The sequence below is a fragment of the Amphiura filiformis genome, chromosome 16 (assembly GCF_039555335.1).
Source record: "Amphiura filiformis chromosome 16, Afil_fr2py, whole genome shotgun sequence".
Taxonomy (NCBI): Eukaryota; Metazoa; Echinodermata; class Ophiuroidea; order Amphilepidida; family Amphiuridae; genus Amphiura; species Amphiura filiformis.
Genome location: NC_092643.1, coordinates 8451945 through 8471647, shown reverse-complemented (window position 1 = coordinate 8471647; position 19703 = coordinate 8451945). Strand labels below are relative to the sequence as shown.

At 38.0% G+C, this 19703-nt stretch overlaps 2 protein-coding genes across 3 annotated transcripts in view; one reads left to right on the top strand and one right to left on the bottom strand.

The window, feature by feature from the left end:
• Positions 1-3054: 3054 nt before the first annotated feature.
• On the bottom strand, positions 3055-9839 carry LOC140135494 (uncharacterized). Its single transcript, XM_072157009.1, has 2 exons — positions 7930-9839; positions 3055-3219 (listed from the first exon to the last, which is right to left on the bottom strand). Exons 1-2 carry the CDS (start codon positions 9270-9272, stop codon positions 3129-3131), a joined length of 1434 nt encoding a protein of 477 aa, XP_072013110.1. The 5' UTR covers positions 9273-9839; the 3' UTR covers positions 3055-3128.
• Positions 3662-19703, top strand: part of LOC140135495 (cytochrome b5-like) — a 28444-nt gene continuing 12402 nt past the window's right edge. The window contains exon 1 of one of the 2 annotated variants that reach the window (XM_072157011.1): positions 3662-3741. The gene's annotated coding sequence lies outside the window, so the exon portion shown is untranslated. Of the gene's footprint in view, positions 3742-16007; positions 16495-19703 lie in introns of those variants that run through there. The other variant, XM_072157010.1, reaches the window with a different exon arrangement.

Here is a 19703-nt window from a genome sequence, read left to right as displayed (position 1 = left end):
TTTGGCAGCAAAATAGATTTCAATTTTGACATCCATAATGAATTCTAACCTTACATCTTTTCACACCAACAGTTTCACAAGTTCAATTCAAGAAAAAGGGTGAACAGTATCCAAAAAAGAATTGCCCAGGTATCAACGGCATAAAAAAGGATTTGAAGAAAGCAGTTTACAATGTAGAGTCAAATTCAGTAGCAGGGTCATTTGGATAAGTTGGGTCTTATTTTTGGTGTCAAAATTAAATGACCATAAAATTATACTGTAAAGGTTCACCAAATGGCGCACTTGGGCTCCTTTGCTGTGGGGTAATTTCATGTACAAATAGAGAGCTCCCTCCTCTGAAAATCCCAATAAGAATTAAGGGTATGTACTGTTATTTCCTTGGGGATTTTCATGGGAGGGCCCTTTTAGTTCCAGTTATGTCCAGGGCACCCATAGCGCTATTAGGCTAATCTTTATAGTATCCCTTTAACTTTGATCAGTGGCGTAACAAGGGTTGGTAGCACCTGGGGCAAGAAACAAAATTGGTGCCCCTACCCCCCCACCCGAGAATATCTTAGATGCGGGCAGTGGCATAGCTACTTTCAATTTTTGAAACAATTTAACAAATTTTGAACAAATAAGGCCTACCACTAATTAATTTTGGTTACTAGAAGTTGAATATTGGTCTTAAAATGTTGACTTTCATCGCTTGGAGGGGTGCATAATTGATGCTGAATTGGTCAATTTGGCACCCATCTAAGGGTAACACCGAACACGTTGCCCCCCCCAGTTTCGCCACTGACTTTGATATCAATTTCATTCAAAAGGGGTATCATTACTTGAAGAGTCAAATACCTTGGTACCCCACAACAACCCCAACACAACAACATATCACATAGTTATAAAAGGATACAAGAATCAAATGTAGAGTCTGTCATACTACCATTTTATTACCATACAATTTTCCTGTTAGACTGTTTTTACAAGTTAGATACTACCGGGAAGTAGACAGAAAAACCCAAAACAAACAAAAATCAAAACAAAAAACAAAACAGATTGCTTGTCCAAAAACCACTTTTTGGGTTGATGGGTCAGTTAAAGTTTTTGCCTTCTTTTTCTTACTTTTTTCCTCCAAAAGTTACCAAACGTCAACATTCATGCATTCTCACTCTGGTCTACAGCCCACCTAAGGACTGAAGGCACAATCTAATACTTCAATTCTTGTCAACAATACTTGTGTTTGTACAAACTCCTTTCTCAAATGCACAAGTCAAATACATTAAGGTCTAATTGCAAATTGAATTGTGATGCTGCAGTCACGTTAGTTGAACATGAATTTTGAGACATGCAGATTTTTTAATGAAAATAGTAGAAAAATGTTTTTCAAACAATAGTTATTCAGTCGAAACGTTTGGAATGGTTGGTTGGGTGAGGACAAGCAAACATTCTTTTTAGGGGCCTTATCAATATGTACTTAACAAAATAATGTTTTCTTAAAATATAGATTACCAGTTTTTTAGTTTTATAACATTTTCAAAATATTTTTGAATGATGTCACAAAACATTTGCAACATATGTAATTCTAATGTCAACCAAATGGTTCTTTCAAAATGCCTTGTAAAATTTATTTCACAGTTACATGTGGTTGACATTCAACCAACATTTTATTATTATTATTATCAAAGGCCATATGTCACAGGGGAAGTTGCCCAAATTTGGCAAAATTTTGCAACATTTTAGAATGTTACGTAAAAGTTTGTAAAAGTGCGCAAAGCTGCCTGGCCACATCCGCTCTCACTTTATGCAATCTGTGCGCAGGGTATGCAATTTAGAAAACTTTTGAGCATGTTGTCAGCAACTTCAGGCAATCTTGAAACAAATTTAAGCAACTTTGTGAAACTCTGAATAACTTTATGAGATTTTGAGAAAATGTTAAAGCAACTTGGGTAAACTTTCAAATAACTTTACATATGCAATTTTGAAAATATGTTAAGCAACTTTGGGAAACTTTTGAATAACTTTATGCAATTTTGAGAATATGTTTTAAAAGCAACTTTGGGAAATTGTAAAAATTTTGACAACTTTGGGCAATTTCCCCTGTGACATGGGGCCATAAATGTTTGGATACCATCATACTATTCTATGGTGATCCACAGCCTTATCCCCCTGACTTACTGTAGTCCAAAAAAGTTGAGATTTTTACAGCATCAGAAACCTGGGACTACATCATGATTGCTCAGCAAACACATAATATTTTACAGAAAATGATTACATGTCAGGTTATATAAAGACTAAAGAGTATAAATATTTTCTAACAGAATGTTATTTAACTGTTTCTTTTGCATAAATGTTTATCCAAAATATTTTACAATAATGTTTTAAGAATGTATTCATGTATAACCCGACATTTAAACATTTTATTACAATGTTGTAAGAGCATTTTTGTGTTTGCTGGGTGTGTGCATGGTTTCTTGCAGATTCGGCTTCTTGACAAAGATATCATCCAGTTTGTTTGTTTTTTTTGTTCTGTCGACAGACTAAAATTACAACACAGTAGCCTTTGGGGCAATGTGGTGCATGTAGTTAAGCATAATAACTCTCATATTAATAGAGGTTATCCATGTTCTATAAAAGCTGCATTCCTATCAACGACTGCTATACCTTGTTTAGGACATAATTTCTAAAGAAGTACCTGCATGTGCAACCATGACTGTTTCAAAATAGCCCACCAAAGTCCTGCAGGTAACTCAGAGGTCGTGCATTGAATTAGTTTGAATGAGGAATACTACGGGAACCAGTGCCTTTTGTTAGAAGTCACACAAGAGTGAAGTGGATAACCTCTATTGTCTGAATGCAATTTTGAAAATAAGCTTTCTTTCATGGAATATCTATTGAACCCAGGCATGAGAATTTTTAGTTTTAAAACCAAATTTAGTTTTTTTAATCAAAATTTCCGCAACTTTATTTAATTTCAGCCTGTACTTGGTACTTTTTGCCCAATTTCACTCCCATTTTCAGTTTGGTTTTTTGGAAAGTGCAGTCTCATGCCTGTGAACCATGCCTTTAAAAGAGAGTGCTAAAATCACAAAATACCCCTTAAAATAACATTTTAAATAATTAAGCAAATATTGTGACCCTCCGATCAGTAGCTATATTGCAGTCAAGTTTATGTTGCCATTCTTTTCAGCTGAAGGGCGGGCTGAAGCGTTGCCTGCTGTCTCTTGTTTAGCACGTTGTAGCCTGTATGAAAATATGAAAATTTAGGGTTAATGAAAAAAGCTCTCATTAGCAATAGTTGCCAGATGTATACAATATAGAATACAGTAATTGTCAAATGTCTACAGGGCAGGGTACTGCAGATACATGTAGCAATATCCAGGAGGCCTAGCTGGGCTCACCTCTTAAAATAGGGGGAAATTTGGCAAATTTTGTGATTTTAACCAAATTATTTTGGGCACAATATGTCTACACACTGGAAAAAGGGAGCAGTCCCCCTTTCAAAAACCAGGTTCTACCTCGAGCACACTCGAAATGAACTACTAGTAATTATTAATTATCATAGTCATGGTTAATCTATATAAAGGGTATTTTTATTCAAACTGCGGCGAGCTAATAAATTTTCATGTTTATTTGCTGGTTATTTGCAGGAATGCCACAAATAGATAAGTCTTTTTGTTGAAGACCTGTAGAATTCAAGAAGATCACATCAACATGATCACATGAAAAATATGCTGTTGAAATAGATGTGATAATAAATTAAGGGTAAGTAACCATTATTCAAATCTTTATACACGTACAGCTCAACTTACCGTACTTTTCCTAACCAGACAGTCCATGCCAAAATTGTTACTACACCTTTACATTTCATCGAATCTCTTTTTGATGTCTGTCATTTTGAACATCACACTTGAAAGATGTATGCTATGTAGAAACTTTATTTTGCAATTTCATAATTTGCATATTATTAGCATATTTGCAAGAAAAAACATGAAAATCAATAAATACCTATATTTTTCACAATTTCAATATTTTATTAGAAATTAAGCATGTAGGCCGTTTGTTATGACTTGATGAATGAAGCTGTTAAAACAGATTTTGATATTTTTGCTTATTTTTCCTTTTTTGCCCCAAAATGTGTAAAAATCAAAATTTTTTGGATGACCTTTATTTTCTTTGAATATTTATCAAATTTCTTAATTAGGTATAATACAGTGCAGAAAAAGATGTCAATTTAACAGATTTCCAATAAATTTTCCATTTTGGGTTAAATACTCAATTTTCATGCGGGATATTTGAAACATAAAATGAAAACATGTCCATTGCACTTTTTCCTCGAGATGTACTATAATATCAAGGTTACGGATATATTATAATCCCTTTTATCTTCACTGATCCATCAGATACCTATTGTTATGAATGATCAATGCAGGGTTCGCAGGTTTTTGCCGCAGGTGAAAAAAACCGCGGTTTTAACCACGGTTTTAACCACTTGGCAAAAACAGTTTTTGCAAGTTTTTGCCGAAAAAAATGGAAAAAACTAAAAAAGTGATTTAAAGTTCAGATTTTTGATCTCAAAATGAATTATTAAATTAAAAAATTATTTTCCGGAGTGTAACAAGGCCATATTTTGTAATTAAAAATAACATATTAAGAAATTAAAGGCATGCATTTTCATTGCTCACTTTCTGCGTGTTTCTACTGAGGGTAAAATTCCGGGCCATGCCGTGCCGTGCCGTGCCGGGTAACGAGCCCAGTAGAAACGACTTGGGGTAATCGGTTGCCGTCTCATGCCGGGTCAGGTGCTCGCCTTTCGTGATCCACCTCTTGAGGTGGATCATGCCGAATCAAAGCGTGTAATCTGCGCAGTAAAAACGAGCCGTGTCATCGGTTGCCGGGTCGATGTCATGCGTATTGCAAAAATAACGCGATTTATATTCTACTTGTATAGTCTAGCTTAGGCCTATGATGTAGTAGGTTCCTTCTTTCCGATATTATATACACTGGACACATGTGTGACTCGCATGAACTTGATGAAGTAAAATGGATATGACTTTACTTAGTCTAGGCCTACTTCTTTATAGGCCCCCTAGTTAATGAGTTGGTTATATCTTTATAATTAATGAGTTGGTTATATATGAACTGTAAATTAATTATCATAATAGCCAATTACTAGATCCACTGGTAAATTAATGCAATTTGGATTTTACTGAAAATACTAAATTGTGATTGTAGGTCATATGCCATGAGCTGTTATCCGTGAGACATTTAAATTTAGGATATAATTAACCGTCAAATCTGTTTTCCGTACTTCGGTTTACAGGAAAAAAATGCCGTGCATAAATGCGAGACACGGCTTTCTGGTCTCAGTAGAAACAAGCTGGGTACCGGCGGCCGGATTATGATCGGTATTTTGTGCCCGGAAAATAGCGGGTCAAAAAGCCGTACGCTCAGTATAAACACGCTGTTTGTGCATTTAACTGAAATCTGGCATATCAAATTCAAAACTTTTTCATTTTAAGGACTTGATGAGACAAAAAATATGTTGAATGATTCATTAAAAGTTGTATGTTTACTGTTTATGAGCTTTCTGTGTACTTGTTAACATTTGAGTGACTATACAGGTATACAGTATATAGGTTTTTGCCATTTTTTGCCATTTTTGCCGGTTTAAACCAGGCAAAAACTGGCAAAAACAGGTTTTTGCCAGTTATTGCCACTTTGTCGGCAAAAACAGGTTTTTGCCGGCAAAAACCGAACCCTGGATCAATGAAAAGGTTCAGAACTGGGCTACTAATGGTCTGTCAAGTATCTATAGTTAGTTTCATGACTGTGTCAACTCAAAAATCATGCAAGGTCGAATGTAGGAAAAGTATGATCAGTTGAGCTGTAGTGCCAGCAACAGTTTTGAGGCAATCAGGAAAAATGTGTCAGATGCCAGTTAACAAAATTCAGTTTTGACTTTTCTCAATTAACATATATTATAATATTAAATACCCTGTGTTGTTCAACCTGGAAAATCACATCTTGTGGTTTCATTTTTTAATGTAAATTTCATTTAAAGCCAGTGGGAGCACCAGGAATTTTTTTTTTGGGGGGGGGGAGTGAATTTCAGGGGAAAAATCTACAAATTTTGCATAAAATTGCATAAAAAGTGGAAACGTAATTTGAGGGTTTTGCCTCAAAACTGGGGGGTAAGAAAAATATTGGGGGGGCACTTTCAGAGCTTAATTCTCAAAGATGGTGAAACTGTCAGCTCAGTAAAATTAGTTTGTTATGATGAGCCGCATGCATTTTGTGTGGTGCAGTCAGTAATAATGTCACATCAATGCGTCAAAACAGCTGTGTCACACGTGCATCTATGCAGCCTCTGAAAACTTCTTAAACACCCTGGCCCCCAACTCAACACAAAAGTTGACAACCATGAAAGTTACCAAATCTTTCAAAGACCCCCTTTGCAATGATTTTTCATCTAATTTACCCCCCTTTTTCATGCAAAATCAAGGACAAAATTTGGCCAAAAACAACCCCTTTTTTTTGTGGTTTTTAATGACTAGAATTTCAAACACACCTCTTTAATTAATAACTAGAATTTCAAACACCTCTTTTCAATGACACTAAATATTGACATAAAATAACCGGATTTTCTCAAGTACCCCTTTTATCCAAATTTCACGGACAGTGCAAATTAAATACCCTCTATTTTGCTGATTTCATGGTTAAATTTCACAGACAGTCCAAATTAAATACCCCCTATTTTGGCAATTTCACGGTCCTTGTTACTGGTAAAAATATTACCCCTTTTCCGTGCTATTTGGTAACTCTCATGGTTGCCAATGTTGGGTTGAGTTGGGGGCTGGGTTCAACACATGTGTACGTTATTTTGTGTCTTGTGTCTAAAGCTGTGCAAAATTACACTTCTGACTGCATTTAGTAAAAAGTACATTTTGTCCCTGAACAGGAAAAAGATGTGCAACTTCACTGTGTCCTATTTAGCAAATACATTTTGTAAAGACAATGACAAACCATCCAATTTACCCAGGGGGGTACTAGGGGGGCCGCAAATATAGGTAGCTTTTCGGACTTCTGGTATAGGCCTATCAATGACCCCTTTTTCAAAGCCAATTTTGGTATATAAATGGGTCCTTTTTTTCAATGTTCAAAATTGGGAAAATTTGTAAAAACTAAGACAATATGTGATGCGATCAAGCAAAATGAGTCTGATGTCGATCAAAATCAAAATTCAGTTTTTAATTTCATTACACGAGCCATTCTCAGAGCTTTATTTTGCTGAAAACCCCATCCTAATTAGACAAATGGTTGCAGAGATATGGCTACTTTAGGGTTGCTCAGAACAATAAAATACAAAGGATGTTGAATACTATTATTGGCTATATCACAAAATCAATATTCCCGACATCCGACTCATTTTGCTTGATCCCATCACATATGGCTTCAATTTAGCCAAATATTTTGAATTTCGGTATATCAATGGGTCCAAATCTCTTGAAAATTTGGTATATTTATGGGTCCACTTTCAAATTCTCAGTGGCACACCCCTACCAACCTAAATGCTCAAAGATAGTGATTTTTATTAGGTAGTGTGTTTTATGTTTATTGCAAAATTAAAATTCCATCAAATTTGACATGTTGTTACCATTCCTTATTTGCCAAATAGGTCATTGTGAAAATGCACCTTGTAGGAATTTTTTCTTGCCCAGGGATTATGTTTTTCAGTGAAAATTTTTTTGGAAAGATTCCCTGAATTATAGGTGTCTTGTCTCAAAGAGAGAAACACCATGTTGGATTTCGCAGTGACAAATTTTAATCTGGTGCATTTACACGGTTGCATCACCAGCTTATGAACAAATTGCCCTTCTGCGTGTGTATACGTCCCACGGAATTCAATATGGCGTTACTCTCAACTTGAGATACGAGACACTTAATACATACCTTCTGCAATGCTTGACATATGCACTAATTATAATGAGGATGAGGATGACAATGGTGATGCCTGTTGCCAACTTAACACTGGTCAGATGCTTTCTTCTTTGTGAAGACATTTTAGCCTTCTGTGTTGTAGGCATGTTTGTACTTGAGATAGTTCTGGAACCGTGCTCAACCGTGATTTGAAATAACCGTAAGTAATAGTTTCCGATATTAATGTCCGGATTAGATGACACGGCTACATAGCATCCGTAGTGTCCAGAATCACTGCTTTGGATATCAGATATCTTCATTGTACTACTGTAAAGCCCTTTTAAATTTACTTTTTCTATGGAAAATCGGTTTGGATCAACCAACTCATCAACTATTGCATCGTTATCAATTATTGGCTGATGCTCACCATCAATAATTTTGCTCCATGTTGTCCCTGACACATAAAATCCTGAAGGCAGCTCAATTCTTGCACTCACTGATAAAGTTTCTCCAACATCAGCATCTACCATCAAATGATCACCAATTAATTCAGGACCTGGTATCGCAGTTAATACAGGACCTGGAATCACATTTAACACATCTGTGGTACAACTTTGCATGGGCGTGTCATCATTAGCAAACATCAAATTACAACTATATCTCATACCATCATCCCACGCCTTAATTGCGTCAATTGCAAAGTGGTAACTTTCATAATTTAATCCTTGTCCTTTTACAGGAGAGTTCAAAATGCTCTCAACTGATCCGTTGGGCAAGAGCACGGACCACCGAACCATCTTGTCTATGTTGTCATCCCTTGTCACCAAACAAGTCGGGCTAATACTTAGATCTTCCAATATGACCTCACCTGGTCTAATGTAACACCGAGGTTTATCCTTATTGAGTAAATCACTTATACTTAGGTAGACTGTTTCAGATAGTACCTTACTAGGTGTATCAGTATGTGATATATATGTGTTACATGCATATAATCCAGAATCTGAACTTTTTATGTTAGCGATAGTCAGCTGAAATGAATGATGAATACCAGTTACAGAATACCTCAGTGTAATACGAGAATCATTCGTTGAAACTGTAGCGTTTGTAGTCAATTGGATTTTAGCCTTTTCGGTTTCCCATATCACTGCAGATGGTACTCCTGCATTACCAATCATATATCCATCAGGAATAGTTACAGTGCAATTGATGGAGAATGTGCTTCCTATAGGAATTTTATCAAAGCTACCAGTGATTGGAGTCAGTGTTATTGCTGGTTCCTGGGCAAGAACTATACCAATTTGAAGAAGTAATAGTCCTGCACCAAAAATGCAGCTTAGAAAATTAAGCAGTCGATGTGATAAGTTAGCCATGTCCATTTATATATATCACACTGTTAATGTACAATTCCGTTTTACATGTAAGAAAAGCCAAAGATCATTTTGTTGACTTCGTCATCATTTCTTTGAAGATTCCTCCATCTGTAGTACAGTAGCTTTCCAAGAGTAATTGAAGTTCACATGTACATTTATGTGAAGATCCTAGGATCTTTGATTTATGTATTGCAACAGTGAATGTTGCATCCGTATTATCATACCAGTAATACAATAGTCACAATTAACTGATCACAAGACAATGACAATGGAAGTCAGGCGGAAACAAACGGCAGCTGTCCCTGTTGGCTTTGGTTTGTAGAGTAAGATTGATGATTCTGTTAAGCCAAGGTTAAGTACATTCACAATTCTACCTCATTTAGTTAAAAAAAAGAAGACAAAGGTGCATTTTATTGCCTTCATTTGTAAGTTTAGAGCCCGGGTTTAGAGCCATGTGTACAAGGAGGAGAGCTGGTCCGATTGTCAAGTTTAACAGCATTAGTCATCTGTGAATAAATAATTTTATGGATGTAGCTGGGCGAGGCTTTAAATAAAAATTGTCTGTTTGCTGTAATATTGTGGACAAACACAGGTTCGGTCAGTCAGCCTTTTTATGTAAATCTTTTTGAACTTTCTTGTTCCTCAAATGAAAATAAAATGACAGTGTGTGGATGTGGAGAAGGTAGCTATAGTATAATTTCATATACAAGATATGAATATTGAGAACAAAATTTTAATTTCAAACAAGGAATAGTAACAAAAATCTCTGTATTTAAAATGCAGTTGGGTGGAGGAAAAAATAGTTTTCTTACCAAAATTATAGAAATGAGTGGCTCAGCTGTTTTAAATTTTGTCTAATTTACAGCAAACAAACATATTTTATTTTATGCCTAATTGTTACTCATCAGTGTAGTATAGTCTGCTAGCATAATTCCGCTCTCTGTTTTTCCTATCTGTTGCACAGTACTATTTAAGCTATATATACCAAGTTGACTTTTCCAGCACATGTCGTAAAATAAAAATAACGCTATGATAGTATTCACCATACGTCCATCAATGTCTAATTCCTCATATGCTTTTGATGTCAGTTAACATACCATGTATTTAACTACTGATACATCTATAGTTTCTCTTAATTTGGCTTCTCATCCTTGCATGGCTTCTCATTCAAGAAACAAGTCTAGGAAAAGTGTAGTTACTCTCACATCATCCCTGTTCACACCAAGAGAGAGAAGATGAACTTTCTTTGTTGTAATGTTGTTACCATGGTTACCAAAGATTATTTTCTTTGGTCTGACATATAATGTTAGGCTAGTAGTAGTACTAGTAACTTGACAGAATCTCGATGTTATACCATCTACTTGAGGATTGGAGAGTTTGTGTATACATACACATGTATTGTTCAAATTAGAATTGATTTTTAAATACACAAGTGGTACAATGCAATTGGGGAGTTGCTAACTGTTACTTTTCATAACCTGTCAATTGAATCAATATGCAGTCAATAAATGAATATGCATAAATGTCATCTCACATCACAAACAATGTTTTTACCCCCCCCCCCTTCAATGTATTGAATGTACCAGGGTTGCCAAACAGATTTCAGCCCAAATTGTGCATCAAATAATCAAAAAGTCGCCCAATTCAATTGTTTTCTTAAACATTGGTTTTCATGGGGTAAGAAATTGTCAAAAGTCACAAGCAAAATCTTCAAAAGTCACCCAATTGGGCTTCCAAATTGTGTGTTTGGCAACCTTGGTGATTTGGTAGGCCAATTGGGTGAATTTTATAAGATGTCATCAAACTTTTGGATTATTCCTTATAAATAGCTTGAGTGCCCTCTTGAGTAAAGTACCTCTTCATTGTGACTGTATTTTACCAGGAAAGAGACTTTCCTGATTTTACTGATCCATTGAACATCAAAGTACGTATTCATTCATCCAATTTTTATAATAAAATGAATTTAAATCTGTTCACCTGGACTTACTTTTTTTGATTAAATATGTTTATCTACCTGTTTGTTTTGGACCTTCTTTTGATTCAAATGAAGGATGATTTTTCCAAATCAAGATGTTTTGAATTACCAGTGATCATCCTGCTATCTACAGAAGATAGCAACTTATTTGCGAATTCGGATATAGCTTTTGATGTATGTTGCTATAAACCAACCTGAACGGTATAACAATTGAAATGGCAGCCATGTTGGAGGACAGTTCTAAGATAGCTTAAGATGACAGAAGGACAGGTCTGATCGATTCCACAACCATTCATACCCATCACCTGTTTTATTGCATTATCATGTGAATTGCCCCATCTTACCTTATGGAGGACAGAATTTTATTGAAATGAGGATGACTCCAATTTTCACAATGAAATGAATTATAATTCTGTTCATCTGGACTTACTAGTTTTTGATCATTATGTTTATCTACCTGGAATTTGAGAACATTCTCCCTACTTTGAGTTTGTTTTAGACCTTCTTTTGAGTGATTTTTATTGTCAGCCAAAAGTAGGAAGATTGGTCCAAATCAAGGTGTTTTGTGTTACCAGTGATCATCCTGCTATCTACTGAAGATGGCAACTTATTCGCAAATTCTGATAGCTTTTGATGTACATGTATGATAGCTATATGAGTATTCTGAGGATTATTTCAATTTATTTGCTGACCAGAATATCAACTGCTCAGTGCCAGAAGTGCGGGGTAACTGCAATAGCTGCCCTTTGGCAATGCAATGTCCACACAGTATATTGTACTCATCTACACATGACAGCTATTGCACTTGTAAACCCACTTCTGGCAGTGAGAAGTCGATATATTATATTAACTCCTTTCAGGTTTATCATTCCATTGCGTCTTTGAGTTAATATGTGACAGAGTTGTAATACTGTAAAGGCACTGTGCCACTAATGATTAGCTGAGTATCTAAAGATCACCAAAAATTGTGTATTTTTGTAAAGAGTATGTGGTTAAAGGAGTATTTCGTGATCCTAGCATCCTCTTTTTATGACATTTTTCAGTAGATATCCACGAAAAAAAAGTCTGATTTTGCGTTTGCGAGTTATGCATGATTATGTGTATTACACTGCTCCATAGGCCATTATGTAATTTCGTTCTGGTATACCAGAACAAAGTCAAATTTGACTATATTTTTGCTAAATGAATTAATCTGCAAGAAATTTTTTGGTACATATGAAATATGATGATGTAGCCAGAGGTTTCCAGTGATATAAAAATCTCAACTTTTTTTGAGAAAAGTAGGGGGATGAGGCTGTGGATCACGAAATGCCCTTTTAATAGCGGTTGTGCATATGACGTATCATACCGTAAATATGGCGGACTACTCAAATGCATTCAACGAATGATTGCAATCTACCGCAACAGTTCGTCTCACACACATAACAAATGCGCTACGATCAAATAGGTTGATGACAACATTTGATTGAATGGACTGCACTGCACCATGGCATGATTATGGTCAAGGACACTGGTTCAAATCCTTTGTTTATTATTCATTAGGCATTTCAACAAAGCCAAAGATTGGAGCCAATCAATGATTTCATGCACAACCTGTATATTAATTTATTGAATACTAAGTAAAAAGCAAAAGTGACCAGGCCCATAGCTAGGATTTATTTTGGGGGGGTGCTGATTTTGAAAAAGTGAAAATTTTTTCCAAAATTTTGACCTTTTTGGATGGGGGTGCGGATTTGGACATTTTTGGACCAAAAAGGCATAAAAAACCTCTATTTTTAGGCTCGCTACGCTCGCAAAGGGCACTTTTTGGGTAAAAAAAAGGGGACTTTTTGGGCCTTTGGCATTTGTTTTTTTTTTGGGGGTGCATCTCACCCCTTGCATCCCCTGGCTGCAATATTTTTTTCCGTAGTTAACATTTGAATAGGAGAAACTTATAATGCATAATGTACATGTATAGTGTTACATGTATTATAGGCTAGGTTCCACCACATTGCGATTAATTTCTTCTTACTTAACAAAAAGATATTAAATAAATTAGATTTAAAATTCTACCAAAGGATTGATCGGGGTTCGAACCAACAACCTATGTATGCATAGTCAGACGCTTTACCACTGTGCTACGAGTAGCTCTGCAAGAAATGCGTCTGTTTAACATACTTATTGATTACGGAATAAAGCGCAAACACACGATATACTATTACTAGTGAATACGGTATAATCTCCGATCAATATTAATAGGTATATAATTGCCTAAACAGGCTCCCTATTCAAATGTTAACTACGGTAAAATAATCCGCCCCCTGGCTACGGGCCTGAGAGTGACCTAATAATATAACTTGAAATGGTAAATGTGATTATGTACGGACTCAGCTACATCCATGCAGCTTCAAGTTTTACAACACTGATATCTGTTTTTTACTCATTTTGTCAATGCTTCACATCACAAAGTGTTGGTTGATTTGTTTGTTGATTAATGAGAAGATCGACTTATCCTTAATTTTAAAGGGGCATTTTCGTGATCCACAGCCTCATCCCCCAATTTTCCCAAAAAAAAGTTGAGATTTTTACACCACTGGATACCTCTGGCTACATAATGTTTATGTACCAAATATTTCTTGCAGATTAATTCGTTTAGCAAAAATATCGCCAAATTTGAATTTCATTCTGGTGCACCAGAACGAAATTACAACACATTGTCTATGGAGCAGTGTAATACACATAATCATGCATAACTCGCAAACGCAAAATCGGAATCAACTGAAATTTTGGAAATAAGCCGTTCGTTGATATCTACTGAAAAATATCATAAAAAGAGGAGGCTAGGATCACGAAATCCTCCTTTAAGCTTTTCGGTATAAAAATTTGAACAAATATTCAACAAGTCCTACTATATATTGTACCGGTAACACATCTAAAATATGACACCTGGCATGGGACCTTCTTGCAACAATCCCTTGATAACAGTGGCGGTGCTACGGAGGGGGCATCCCCATATAAATATTTTTCTTGCCCCCCAGTTTGCCACCCCCACCTTTGAGGCAAACCCCCAGTGGCGTAGCTAGAGGGAGGCAAGGGGCAACTGCCCCCCCCAATATGCCGGTCGGCAAATCATGCATCTGCATCGTCGGTCATGTGAACTTGGGTCCGACTAAAAGTGTCAGTAATGTGAAAATTTGATTCAACATTACTTATTTGTATGGTATTTAGGCACACCGGCGCACTGTGTAACCTACGTAAATTATTTCAAACTTTCAAACACTATATTAAATAGCAACCTTTCTCTTTAAAACATGTTAAAACATTATTTCCTTACCTTCTCTAGTGATTTTCACTCAATTTTAAAGGAACAAAATACTATATATAAAGGTAAAAACATGCAAGATGAGCTTTAACCCTTCCAAATGCACGGTCATGGAAATTTCCTTGAAGAGAAACCCTCCACACAGAGACTATATTTTCTGCGGGCAAGTTTTACAGCAGCCAAACTCAAATCCTTACGTCTTAGGGGTGCAGCTGGATAACAAGCTGAACTGGGGAGAACATGTTACAAACACAGTTAACAAAGCAAACCGGACTCTGGGTTTCCTGAGGAGAAACTTGTGGTTTTGTCCAGGGAAGTGAAGTCTACTGCATATCTAACGTTAGTGCGTCCAGTCTTAGAGTATGCTGCGTGTGCATGGGACCCATACAGGGCGGGACCCCGGGGCGGGACTCATAAAGAAGATTGAAAGTGTGCAGAGAAAAGCTGCAAGATTTTGCACAGGGGATTACCAAAGAGAAAGTAGTGTCACTCAAATGCTGGAAGATCTCGGATGGGACACTCTAGCTGTCAGAAGGGAGAGAAATCGTTTAGCTATGTTTTACAAAATCCAAAATGAGTTGGTAGGAATCAACAAAGAAGCCTATATTCAAACTTCTTCTGCGGCGGGTTTGAGAAGAAACCACCACCTACATGTTGAAATTCCATTCATAGCTATTCATCAAGAAGGACGTCTATAAAAACTCATTTTTCCCAAGAACTGGAAGGGCATGGAATTCCCTCACTCAAACCACTATATCAGCCCCATCTTTAGATATATTCAAGAAAAACCTCTAGCTTGCAGGTCACCAAATAGTTAGCGATTTGCGGTTTTCGCCCTGCTGACTACAACTTCAGAAGGTTCAGAAGGCATGAAAAATGGCCCTCCACAACGCTAAAACCTCAGAGCTTCCGGGGGCTTCGCCCCCTGGACCCCACCCGTTACTCGATCCTCTCGCTTCGCTCGCTACGCTCGAATTGTCAATATTACTTGTCGGTTCGTGTCAAAAACTTGCCCCCCCCCAATATAAAAATCCTGGCTACGCCACTGAAACCCCCAAATTACATTCTCACTTTTGTGCCCCCGAAATATCAGGTTTGAAAAAACAAACTAAAATCCTATAAACAAATAAATAAATATATAAATAAATAAATAAATAAGTAGCCTAAATAATAAATAAACAAATAAATAAATATAAATATTGAAATGAATAAATAAATAATTCAATGAAACAATCAATCAATCAATCAATCAATCAATCAATCAATGAATTCCTCCTGGGCCTACCTTCCCCCTTCCATATCAACAACACCATACCATAGGCCTACATTGTATAAATTTCTACCATGTTTTTAAAAATAGAGTAAGCATGACCTTGGCCCATATACCATCCTCTGGAATTCCAATCCCGCTGCACTTGCACGTTCAAAACACCAGACACCATGCGCCTGGGCCAAGCCCCCGGAAGGCAACCAATCAAAATCTCGCATTGGGTTGCCGCCTACTGCTGGTCACATGTACACCAGCATGTACACTGTCAATGCAATGTGAAACCACAGACGTGTACACGGGTCACGGTATATTTTGTTGTGTCAACTTGTGTGGTGTTATGTTGCTGTAAATTGGGGCAAGGACTCAGCTCGTAAGGTATTGATCATGATATGAATTACACACTGCGTCATGGGAATGTGCTTCTACCAGAAATTATATCATTGTAAGAAATGCGGCTGATTCAGTGATTGTCAATAACATTTAAGCTTATAAAATCAATGGGCCAATAGTCACTAAAACCGACTCATGCATGCATGGACTGAGCACCAGTGGCGATTCTTCTACATGTTAATATAATACACTTCCATCATTGAGCTCTGTGGCTACACGTAGCAACAATTAGTCAAATACTTTTCTATGTGCTAGAGCTGAGATCTAATTAAACCAGTAACCAAAAGTGAAGGTAAGTTTACCATGATGGCATATTAATAGTTCAGCTTCTAGACTAGAATCAAACAAATGTCATGAATGTACAGAAATGGTTTACTGGTTTACTTCATGCTTGGGGATATTAGTATTTTGAGGGATAATGAAACACCTGACTTAAATCATATTTGGGGCCGGGGTTTGGGGATTTTTAAATCAATCTTTAAATGAGTATTTTGTGATTCTAGGATGTTATGTTACATATAAACAGTGGCGTACCGTGGCCGCCCCAACCCCGGGGGACTGAAGAAGAAACAATTTTGCCGCCCCTTCCTTATTTAACAGCCCGAAAAGGTTGACCCAATTTTTTTCACGGTCGTTTGAAAAAGTGAAGAGCAAAAAAAAAAAAAAAAAAAAAAAAAAGAAGGATTTTAGGTGCTAGCGCCCTAAAAGCAACCTTTTTCAAAATTTTTATGCTTTTTCAATTTTTTCAGCACCTTTTTTTTTTGCTAAATTGTTTTGCCGCCCCTTCGTTTTTGCCGCCCTTCGCTTTTTGCCGCCCCTACTTTGACCCGGGGCTGGCACCCTCAAAGCCCCCCCCCCAAAAAAAATATGCGCATGATAAATATGTTGCCCACTGTGGGCTAGTCCCGGGGGGCTAGTTCCAGTAACTGTAAACTCAGTAATCTTTATTTAACAGTATTATGACATTAGGCCTATCTGATTACTGAACGGGCCCAGTAAATGTCAGCATGTTGAAGGATAGGACCGAAGACATACAACCAGGTCTACACTGTAGGCTAGCTGTGTTGCATTTTGGTATGCAAATTTGACAATATTTTTACAAAGGGAATGAATCTGCAGTTTTTTTAGTTTTAGTTTTCACAAAGAGTTGACCAACTCCCGAATTTATTTACGGCAGCTGATGTGTACTCAAAGTGCCATAACTTCATAATTATTCACGCAAGACATATAAAAGTATACATTTTTATAAATGAATCTTAATATAAATACAGATTTGGTGTAAAAACAACAATTATGAAGAAAATCCCAAGAAAGTTAATTTTTTGCAGGTTTTTTTTGGTACATCATAACAAAAAACACTCTTTCCAAAATATTTTTTCTTAATCTTGAGGCTCCATTCCAAAAACCGTTTTGTTGTTGATGTTGTTGTTGTTTTTTATATTGGCCTTATTTTTGGAGATTGTCTAGAGTACACAGCTGCATTAAGAATAATCAGTCATTTTATTTCATTAATTTTAATTTTCTTCTTACTAATGCATCCCCTTCGCATCCATAAATTTTCCATCCCTCTTTCCTTTCTCCCTCTGTCCTCTTTTCCCCTCACATCCCTCTTTCCCTTCTCCGTCTATCTTGTCCCTTAAGTTCGCAACGGTCTTCCCCTCTGCATCTTTCCTCTTTTCCCCTTTAGCTCACATGCCTCTGTCCCCTCTGTCCTCTTTCACCTTTAGCTCGCATCACTCTTCCCCCTCACCCTCTGTCCTCTTTTCCTCTTAAGCTCGCATCCCTCTTTCCCCTCTTGCTCTGTCCACTTTCCCCTTTAGCTCTCATCCCACTTTCCCCTCTCCCTGTGTCCTCTTTTCCCTTTTTAATAGTACGCATCCCTCTTTCCCAGCTCCCTCTGTCCTCTTTTCCTCTTTAGCTCGCATCCCTCATTTCCCTCTCTTTATGTCCTCTTTCCCCCTTTAGTTTACATTTTTCTTTCCCCTCTCCCTCTGCCCTCTTTTCTCCTTTAGCTCGCAACCCTCTTTCCCCTTGCCCCTCTTTTCCCTTTTAGCTGGCATCCCTCTTTCCCTCTCCCCCTTTCTCTTTTGCCCTTTAGCTTGCATCCTTCTTTCCCCTTTGTCCCTGCCCTCTTTTCCCCTTTAGCTTGCACCACTCTGTCCTCATTTCCCCTTTAGCTCACAACCCTCTTTCCCCTCTCCCTCTGTCGTCTTTTCTCTAGGCCCTTTAGCTCCCATCACTCCTTCCCCTCTCCCTCTGTCCTCTTTCCCCCAATAGCTCACTTCCCTCTTTCCCTCTTTTCCCCTTTACAATGTAGCTCGCATCATTCTTTTCCCTCTCTCTGCCCTCTTTTCCCCTTTAGCTCGCATCCCTCTTTCCCCTCTCCATCTGTCCTCTTTTCCCCTTAAGCTTGCGTCCCTCTTTCCCTTCTGTCTCTGTCCTCTTTTCTACTTTAGCTTTGCATCCCTCTGTCCCCTCTCCCTCTTGTTCTGTTTTCCCCTTTAGCTCGCATCCCTCTTTCCCTCTCCCCTGTCCTCTTTTGCTCTTTAGCTGGCATCCCTCATTTACCTCTCGCTATGTCCTCTTTTCCCCTTTAGTTCACATCCCTCTTTCCCCTCGCCCCTCTTTTCCCCTTTAGCTGGCATCCCTCTTTCCCCTCGCCCCTCTTTTCCCCTTTACACTGTAGCTGGCATCCCTCTTTCCCTCTCCCCTTTCTCTTTTCCCCTTTAGCTTGCATCCTTCTTTCCCCTCTGTCTCTGCCCTCTTTTCCCCTTTAGCTTGCACCACTCTGTCCTCATTTCCCCGTTAGCTCACAACCCTCTGCCCCCTCTCCCTCTGTTCTCTTTTCCCCTTTAGCTTGCATCCCTCTTTCCCCTGTCCCTCTGTCGCCTATTCTCTAGGCCCTTTAGCTCGCATCACTCCTTCCACTCTCCCTCTGTCCTCTTTCCCCCAATAGCTCACTTCCCTCTTTTCCTCTACCTCTGTCCTCTTTTCCCCTTCGGCTTGCATCCCTCTTTCCCCTCTCTGTCTATCCTCTTGTCCCCTTTAGCTCGCATCCCTCTTTCCCCTCTCTGTCTATCCTCTTGTCCCCTTTAGCTCACATCCCTCTTCCCCTCTCCCTCTGTCCTCTTTTCCCCTTTGGCTTGCATCCCTCTTTCCCCTCTCTGTCTATCATCTTGTCCCCTTTAGTGTGCATCCCTCTTACCCTCTCCCTCTGTCCTCTCTTCCCCTTTAGCTCGCATCCCTCTTTCCCCTACCTGTCTATTCTTTTGTCCCCCATTAGCCCGCATCCCTCTTCCCCTCTCCCTCTGTCCTCTTTTCCCCTTTAGCTCGCATCCCTTCCCCTCTCCTCTGTCCTCTTGTCCCCTTTAGCTCGCATCCCTCTTCCCCTCTCCTTCTGTGCTCTTTTCCCCTTTAGCTTGCATCCCTTCCCCTCTCCCTCTGTCCTCTTTTCCCCTTTGGCTTGCATCCCTCTTTCCACTCTCTGTCTATCCTCTTGTC

What these genes read in the sequence shown, in the direction of transcription:
- LOC140135494 (XM_072157009.1), bottom strand. Translation starts at nt 9,272, where the DNA reads ATGGACATGGCTAACTTATCACATCGACTGCTTAATTTTCTAAGCTGC. An exon ending in TATGTCAAGCATTGCAGAAG is followed by an intron (nt 3,220 to 7,929) that starts GTATGTATTAAG and finishes ATTTTCATACAG; the next exon opens with GCTACAACGTGCTAAACAAG.